This window comes from Pseudophryne corroboree, chromosome 8 (genome assembly GCF_028390025.1).
Source record: "Pseudophryne corroboree isolate aPseCor3 chromosome 8, aPseCor3.hap2, whole genome shotgun sequence".
NCBI classification, from domain to species: Eukaryota; Metazoa; Chordata; class Amphibia; order Anura; family Myobatrachidae; genus Pseudophryne; species Pseudophryne corroboree.
Window position 1 is genome coordinate 491643797 of NC_086451.1, and position 9753 is coordinate 491653549.

General features: G+C 46.0%; 1 protein-coding gene across 1 annotated transcript; it reads right to left on the reverse strand.

The window, feature by feature from the left end:
* Window positions 1-617: 617 nt before the first annotated feature.
* On the reverse strand, window positions 618-2480 carry LOC134947991 (uncharacterized). The gene is made up of 3 exons (XM_063935771.1): window positions 2425-2480; window positions 2137-2349; window positions 618-1518 (listed from the first exon to the last, which is right to left on the reverse strand). Exon 3 carries the CDS (start codon window positions 1505-1507, stop codon window positions 851-853), a length of 657 nt encoding a protein of 218 aa, XP_063791841.1. The 5' UTR covers window positions 1508-1518; window positions 2137-2349; window positions 2425-2480; the 3' UTR covers window positions 618-850.
* Window positions 2481-9753: the final 7273 nt, after the last annotated feature.

Consider the following 9753-nt stretch of genomic DNA (forward strand, 5'->3'; position numbering starts at 1 on the left):
AAATTATGAGTGTTGTTGCAGGTTACCCTGGTGCCTGCCATGAGTCCTTCATCCTCAGGCAGTCATCGCTCTTCGATAAATTTGAGGAGGGACAAATGCCTGATGGCTGGCTGTTGGGTATGTTGAAAATGTTTTGTGTGTATGTCTTTTAACCACAAACTAGAGTTTGGATGAGGTGAAAGAATAATCTAACATATGTACTAATGTTGACTATATATGTTTTTCAGGTGATGGGGGTTACGGCTGCTACTCTTGGCTCCTTACTCCATTGTCCCAACCTGATTCTCCTGCTGAACACAGTTACAATCATGCACATAAGGCTACGCGGAATGTGATAGAAAGATGTTTTGGTGTGCTGAAGTCACGGTTTCGGTGTCTGGATAAATCTGCCGGCCTTTTGTTGTATAGTCCCTCAAAGGTGACTAGAATTGTGTTCTGCTGCTGTTTTCTCCATAATCTGTGTTTAAGTCAACATCTGGCACATGATGAGGGAGAAAGCAGTCAGCAAGCAGAGGAGTTAGAACCATCTGGTGACAGTGTGAGTACATATGTAGGGAGGCAGGTACGGCAAGAAGTGATCCAGCGATATTTTTCAGGTCAGTTTTATTAGGCTGTAATTATCCTTGACTCAACACTTTGCACTACTTTCTATTGTGTGTTTTGTTCATTACTGTTTGTTGGTTATAGTGGTGTGTACATTGTGCTTAGTTTATGCTTAAAATCCATTTTCAGTCATTACCCATGAAAAACATACATACATACAGAGCAGCTTCGACAATGTTGGAGACGGACACAGGAAGTTGTGTGTTTGACAAATAATTTTTTTTTTTTTTTTCAAATAACATTGTTGTTATTTTTTTCGCTTGTGTGTGCTGGGTGCTGGCTCACTGGCACGTGCTCTTGAGGAACGCCGAACAGGGGAGGTTACTGGCGTTTGGATAGGGGTCGTGGTCCCCGAGCTGGAGGTTACTTGCTGAGCTCCCATCAGAGAAATATTGCTGCTCAAATTATTTAGGCTTGCAATCAGCTGAGTGTTAGTAGCAGTGTGGCTGGCTACAATCCTGGATAACGACTCATTCACCACTTGGTTGTGCTGAATGAGCTGAACGAGAGCCTGCTGATGGCGCTGTTGCTCATCTATGATGCGGGATAAATGTGCAAGCATTTGGCTGTTGTCAGCCCTAATTTGCTCCATTGAGGTAGCCATTCGCCCTACTTGTACTATCAGTCTGCCCGAGTTGCGACTAATACGCGGTAGATGATGGGGCAGACTGGCAAGGTGTTGTGTATGTGCGGTCAGGCTGGCATTGCTTTGGGCCTGTTTGCTTGTCCAACTGGCCCAAAAATCATCAGGAATTTGGCTTGGTGGCGGAGCTTGTGCCAGTTGTGGACTGATGGATGCTTGGGGGATATCCTGCAACTGTATTGGCTGGCTTGGGTCAACAGCTGTAAGTTGCAGTGTGATGGTTGGCTGTTGTTCTTGGCCCTGCTGGTCCACGTCGGCCATCAAGCTGTGCTCTGTATGGGGTGGGCAACATGCAATGTTTATTTTTATTTTTTTTTTATTCAAGGCTAATGCTACACATTACTACATTCATAATACTCCATTTTTGAATTATTAACACTTGAGTTTAATAACTTTTAATTTTTTAAAGCTATTTAAAAATATATACCAACACAGGCGCAAACATAGACAGATTTGCATAATCCTCACCTAACTAACTCCCCTCCACACCATTACACTGTTAGATTCCCTCCCCTCACCACGATATAGACTACTTACCTGTATAGTCCAGAGGAGCCGAGCAAGTAAGCCATCTACATACTGGACAGGGGCGATGTGTGAACACTATAATGTTGTGGTTTGTTTTCTAAATATTTAATTGTATTCATATTTTAGAATAATGTGCACGTGTGTGTGCTTAATTTGGAAACAAATCTGAACTTTTCTTACAAAGATGTTGTCGAGAACATCCACTAAGACCTTATATAATTTTTTTAAAGCACCTTTAGCAATTGAAGACGGAACAACACATTGCTTGTTCTTGAAAACATGTAAACTCCAAACCAACTAACAACATATTAACTGTACTGTGTATATTATTGCTTATGTGTTTAATTTCTGATTTTACTCACCAGATAACTGAGGTGATCGGGGCTCATCACTCTGAGAACTCGCCAATAGTGCCAGTGGTGGCTGGGGTGACACTGCCGAAAGTCTTCGCCTGGGTGGGGATGATGGAGCCGCAGAATCCGAGCCAAGACGCCGTGTCTTACTTGGCCTCCTGGGTAAGTGGCCCAAGCCCTGTGATGGGCGCCTTACAGGAGGTCGGCTTCCAGAAGCAGAACCTAGGTGCCCAAAAAAAAATTAATATTTTGTACTTCTATGTGTTTTCAGAATATGTGACTACAGTGAAGACTTACCTGCAATCCCAGCCTCATCCTGACTTGTCTGAGGCCTGTCTGGGCGGCTGGTCTGTGTGACTGTTGAAAAAGTTAACCAAACATTATTACCATGCTTTTGGTAAAAAGAACCCCTGCCAAGCCTTATTGTACTGTAACCATCTATTAGGTATTGTTTAAACAAAATCTTTAAGCTTAAGAGCTTCTAGCTTCATGATTTTGAGTTGAAGATCAAAATGTACATGATGTGGCACACAATAAATATGTTACATTTTTGAATTTTGACTCAGATATTGCAGAGATTGACTACTTGCAAATGTTTAAAAAATGTAATGTTTAAAAAATTGCCCCGCTTTTCTGTTAGTTTTACAAAAATACCATTTTTTTAAAATAAAACAACACACATGTTCAAGCATTATCGCCAAAAAAAAAAAAAAAAAAAGCTTTAATTTAGAAAAAACACTGCACATGTTTTGGCACTAAATTAAATTGAACAAATAGCCTAGGCAAGGTGAAAAAAGCACATTCTAAACACAAACACACCTTAAGGGAGCATAGGCCTGCAATATGTTTTTTAAAAAAAAATGCATCCTTTACCCTTTAAAAATGACATTATCTACATTTTACGGACATTTTAAAAACAAGATAACAAATCAAACTTACCATCCTGCGTGGGTCGGTCCGAATCCCGGACATGAGTAGCAGACACCACTTCGGCAGGAATCAATGCCCGCACAGGCTCCTCCCAGTCCCGATAGCTTACACGGAAAGGTGTCCCACCTCCGGTTTTCCGTGCCGATTTGGCCTCTTTGGCCATCTTGGCCTTGACACGCCGCTTAATATCATAAAATCGCTTGCGGCACGTGTCCTCAGTCCGCCTCACCACACCCTCACTATTCACAGCAAGTATTACTTGACCCCACAGGACAGACTTCCTGCGGGAGGACACCTTGGCAGCATCCTGACCAAACAATTGGCGATGGTGCTTCATCAGCTCACGCACCAAAGCCATGTTTTCAGCATAGCTGAACTTTATATTCCTGCCAGTCTTGGTAGTGGTGCGTGGCTGCGGAGCCACAACACCATCACTATCACTGGAAAATACAGCAACAGGCACCCCCTCCTCCTCCTCCTCACTAACCTCCTCCCTCTCACTACCCCCCTCCACCTCACTAACAGCCTCCACCTCACTAACAGCCTCCACCTCACTACCAGCCTCCACCTCACTAACCTCCGCCACCACACTGACCTCTGAGTCGGACATGACAAACAACAAAAAACACTGAAAAATCAAAACACAAAACACACTCCTCCACTACTCCTACTACACACCACACAGCCAACACACACGCTCACTCACTCACTCACAAACAATGACAAAAGACTGTAAAAAAAAAACAAGGACAAAAAAATTGACAAACTGTGAAAAAACAATACTACAAAGATCACAAGACTACTTACACACACAGTACAGCACTCAACAATCACCAAACTCCTCTCCAAATCCACCAAAAACTCCACCAAACTCACCAACTCCAAATACACCTTCCTCTCTCCTCTCCACTAGCTAAACCCACGAGGTGCGGAGTGTTTGGGGCGTTTTTATAGTAATATGCACAGACACTCCTCCTTCACGAATACAACCAATCACGGCCGCGTGACGTAAACGAAACTTAGGAGTAAAAACGCGGCAGCAAATTCCAAATCACTGCCGTAACAGACTTGTGACGCAGTCGTAAAAAAACCACAACAACGCGGCCGCGAAATAGCAAACGCGGCCGCAATCTACAGCAGAAAAGCACGAATGACATCGACATCGGAAGATACGGAAAATACGAATACGACAGCTTAGTAAATTAGTCGTAATCAATTCAAAAAGTTGCAATTTTGCACTGTCGATGTCAGTCGTGATTGAACTTGGACATGATTTAGAAAAATACGAATGTTAGTAAATTTACCCCTAAGAATCTATCCAAATATTCCCTGAGCACATCATTCATGAAATCCTGGAAGACTGCCGGGGCATTACAGAGCCCAAAAGGCATCACCAAATATTCATAATGCCCTGAGTGGGTATTAAAGGCAGTCTTCCATTCATCCCCCTCTCTTATTCGGATTAGATTGTACGCACCGCGTAGGTCAATCTTAGAAAAAATGGTGGCAGTACGAAGCTGGTCAAACAAGACCGAAATGAGAGGCAGTGGGTATGAGTTTTTAATCGTGATACGGTTCAATTCCCTGAAGTCGATGCAGGGTCGCAACGAACCGTCCTTTTTACCCACGAAGAAGAACCCCGACCCAACTGGAGACTGTGAAGGTCTGATAAATCCCTTAGCCAAGTTCTCCTGAATGTACTCTGCCATAGCCTGAGTCTCAGGACGTGACAGGGAGTACAACCTGCTCTTGGGAAGCTTAGCATTTGGCAACAAATCAATGGCACAGTCATAGGGGCGATGGGGAGGTAGTACCTCTGCAACTTTTTTGGAGAACACGTCCGCAAAATCTACATAACACCCTGGCAATCCTGGCAAACTTAGCTGCGAGAGCCTGACTGGAAGGCTCAAGCAACTCCTGAAACAATCAGTACCCCAATTAAGAATCTCCCCAGAGACCCAGTCAAATTGAGGATTGTGGGCCCTTAACCAGGGTAACCCCAACACCAATGGGGCAAAAGTACAGACAGTCACATAAAAGGACAATTTTTCAGAGTGTGTGGCTCCAATAAACAAAGAAATCTGGCTAGTGCAAGAGGTAATTTTACCTTGGGATAATGGTTCCCCGTTTAACCCACAAATCTCAATTTCCGATGCCAAGGGTACTAAGGGAACAGAGTGTTTCAGGGCGAATTGGCGGTCCATAAAAACCCCGTCGGCCCCACTGTCCACAAAGGCCTCAGTCTTGACAGTTTGACCGAGGATCTTCAAGGTCACCGGAATGATAAAAGTCTTCTTGGGAAATTCTGACTTCTGGCCTGACAGGATATTTCCCATCACCCTCAGGCCCTGAAGTTTTCCGGCTTTTCTGGGCATGATACTACCACATGACCTTTATTCCCACAGTACAAACACAACCCCTGCTGTCTCCTCCGCGTCTTCTCACGCGAGGAGAGGCGGGTAGCCCCAATCTGCATAGGCTCCTCAGAAAATTCCTCAGAGTCTGAGGTTCCCTTGGGAAGGAAGGAAATCTCAGTCTCCCTTTCAAGCCTACGCTCTCTCAGCCGTCTATCCACCCGGATGGATAACTGCATGAGCTGATCCAAGCTATCAGGCAAGGGATATTGTACCAGTTGGTCCTTTATCTGGTTAGAAAGACCTCTTCGGTACTGGTGTCTCAGGGCTGGGTCATTCCACTGGGTATCATGGGCCAACCTCCGAAACTCCGTACAGTAAACCTCAACTGGCCTTCGCCCTTGCTTAAGGATCGAAATCTGAGCCTCGGCTGAGGCCGTCTTGTCAGGGTCATCATACAACATGCCCAGTGCCGTAAAAAAAGCATCAACACTTTTAAGCGACGGACAGTCAGGCTGCAACCCATATGCCCAGACCTGTGGGTCTCCTTGTAGCAAGGAAATCACTATGCCCACCCGCTGAATCTCCGACCCAGAAGACTGAGGCCTAAGCCGGAAGTATAGCTTGCAGCTCTCCTTGAAACAAAAGAACTGCGAGCGATCTCCAGAAAAACGATCCGGGAGATTTACTTTCGGCTCCTTAACCCCTGCAGGTGCTGCTGCTGCGGGAGCTCCGCCAGCAGCCTGGGAGGTGTGCATTTTAATGGACAAATCATTAAATTGTCGAGTCAGGACCTGCACCTGATCGACCACCTGTTGCAACGTATTTTGAGGGGTATGCTCCATATTCCCACAAAATTTCAACAGGAGTATTAGGCTGCTGAATATGTTATGCACACCAGTGCCTGCAGGAAAGTACTGGTGTCAGAACTGTTATGCACTCCAGTGTCTGCAGGAATGTACTGGTGTTTGAACTGTTATGCAAAACAGATGGACTCACAGACAAACTGGGGGATATGACATAATGTACACAGAAGGTGATAGGGTAACAAAATACACACAAAGTGAACAGAGAAGCCCAGAGGCTAAGGAACTGGGTATCTCCCTTGTATTAGAACTGCTCAGATGGAAAAGCAAGATGTTGTGTTTTAATACGTAGAGAACCCGAAATGCTGTTGCTAAGGGCAACAGCAAAACCCTAAAGGGTTACCAACGGGTGTGGCAGTAAACTCCTTGGTCAGAGATGGAATGATAGACACAAGGAGAATCTCCACAATCCTAATTCTCACTTGCAGTGCACAGGTTTTAGCTTACTGCCACTAAACTGACCCCTGACACCTAGCACAGTGAGACAGGATTAGACAGGCAAGTCTTAGAATACAGCCGCAAACTTGCTAAGTTCACAGAGTAGTAACAGAACCCCAGCAAGCTAAACGACTGACTCCAGTCTTACTGCTAGGTCTGGATTGGCAGAGTGTAATACCAAATCCCCAGGCCTATTTGCAGTAAGCAACAAACAAATACAAAGCTACACAGTACTGGCTAACTTTCATGAACTGACTAACCAACAAAGATTCAGCAGCATCTGCTTACCCTGAAAAGAGGCCTTATAAAGCAGGTGCTGTCCACGCCCCACTCAGACCTCACAGACTGTGAGCACAAAAACCAGCACCGGATCCCCTGCCGTGCACAGAGCCTATAACCACTGCACAGCAAAAGACCCGAACCGGAGTATCAGCTGCGCTCAGGTTACTCCACTAGCACTTGTCTCCCGGTTGCCATGACGACGTGGCAGCACAGGGCAGGAGACCCTAACAGTGGCACTCCCTGATTGGCTGAAGAAACCCACTTAGACATCAGTCAGAGTGGGTTTCTGGCAGTCGGGAAAAGGGGATCCATGTGCAAACATGGGTCCCCTTTTAGTGCGTGGCTCGAGTGTCCGTTTTGTTATTTTTTTCAAGTACGTGGATTACACCTGGATTCCCCGAGGACCCTGGACCCCTGGATCTCGTGAGTATAATTTCTTCAACAGGTACCCCTTGGATTCTACTGGAGAAGAGGACCGACCTGCGTGGGAACTTAAGGTAAGTATGTATGTATGTGTGTATGTATGTAATAAAATTATACTTTCACGGTGTGTGTGTCTTGTCTTTTTTTGGGTATTTTTTTAGTAGTAGTACTACAGGTACCAGCGGGCCAGTTTTTCCGCACATGCTGGTACTTGTGGTTCTCCAAGTACCAGCATGCGGGGGAGGCTTGCTGGGACTTGTAGTACTGCTACTAAAAACAATATCTTTTCTTTTACAACAAAGGCTATCAGCCCCCCCATCCGCAGCCCATTGGATGGGGGGGGACAGCCTCGGGCTTCACCCCTGGCCCTTGGGTGGCTGGGGGGGGGGGACCCCTTGATTGAAGGGGTCCCCACTCCCCCAGGGTACCCCGGCCAGGGGTGAATAGTTGGATTTTTGATGCCACGGCCGCAGGGCACTATATAAAAGTGACCCCCGGCTGTGGCATTATCTGTCCAGCTAGTGGAGCCCGGTGCTGGTTTTAAAAATACGGGGGACCCCTACTCTTTTTGTCCCCCGTATTTTTGGGACCAGGACCAGGCGCAGAGCCCGATGCTGGTTGCTTAAATATGGGGGAACCTCTGTCATTTTTTTCCCCATATTTTTGCAACCAGGATCGGCTCAAAGAGCCCGAGGCTGGTTATGCTTAGGAGGGGGGACCCCACGCATTTTTTTTTATTATTTTACAGTGTTTAATTAAAAAAAATAATATAATAAACCCCAGCACGGATCACACAGATCCGGCCGAGATTGATTGTAAAAAAAGTCGGCAGTGTTTTGCTAATCACTGCCGTAAAAATATAAAAAAAAACACGAATGACATCGACATCGGAAGAAAAGAAAAACCCGAATACGACAGCTTAGTAAATTAGTCGTAATAAATTCAAAAAGTTGCAGTTTTACACTTTCGATGTCATTCGTGATTGAACTTTGACCTTTTTCGGAAAATTACGAATGTTAGTAAATTTACCCCACGGAGGGAAGTTTGGTTTGTAATCCATGTGGTAATGAAAACAGTAATGGCGGCGCCGGCCACTGGAGACAGGAGACGCCAGGCTGACAAGTGCACATCCAACCACGCGGACACAGCGGAGGCCGCGGCTGACGTAATCGCCACTCTGACACTCTGCATGCAGAAGCTCAGGGACGGCGGCGGAGGCCGCGGGAGACGCCATGCCAGATGTAATATGGCGTTACTGTGACAGCGTCACAGAGAGACAGGAGAGGATGCAGGAATGTGAACATTAGGATAACAGATGGGATCCGGTCCTGGAGCGCTGAGCCAGCCTTAGGAGACATCTGATGGGTAAGAAATGGCGTCCAGATACCCGGATCGTGACAGCACCCCCCCTTTAGGAGTGGCCCCAGGACACTTCTTTGGCTTTTGAGGAAACTTGGAATGGAATCTCCGGACCAAGGCAGGAGCATGGACATCAGAAGCATTGGTCCATGAACGTTCCTCAGGACCATAACCCTTCCAGTCAATAAGATATTGTAGTTGACCGTAACGGTGACGTGAGTCCAGGATCTTGGCCACTTCATACTCAACGCCTCGTTGAGTTTGGACTTTCGGAGTTGGAGGAAGTGAGGAATGAAACCGATTCAAGATCAACGGTTTCAACAGGGAAACATGGAATGTCCTGGGTATTTTTAAGAAGGGAGGCAACTGGAGTCTGTAAGCAACAGGATTGATGACTTGTTCAATCTTGAAAGGACCGATATAGCGAGGTGCAAACTTCATACTGGGAACTCTTAACCTCAAATTCTTCGTGGATAACCATACCCGATCACCCACCTTGAGAGCAGGAACTGCTCGACGCTTCTTATCCGCAAACTTCTTGTACCTGAACGATGCCTTGAGCAGAGCTGATCGTACACTCTTCCAGATATTGGCAAACTGATGCAAGGTGATATCCACTGCGGGAACAGAAGTTGCTGGAAGCGGTTGGAACTCAGGGACTTTAGGGTGGAATCCAAAGTTAGTGAAGAATGGTGTTGAAGCAGATGAAGAATGATACTGGTTGTTATGACAGAACTCGGCCCAGGGAAGTAATTGAACCCAGTCATCTTGAGAGGAGGACACATAGATGCGGAGGAAGGCCTCCAAGTCCTGATTCACCCTCTCGGTTTGACCATTGGTCTGAGGATGGTAAGCCGTGGAAAACTTTAGCTTGACTTGGAGGACTTGACATAAACTTCGCCAGAATTTGGCTGTGAATTGAACTCCTCGATCTGAGATAATTTCTTCAGGAAGACCGTGGAGTCGGAAGATCT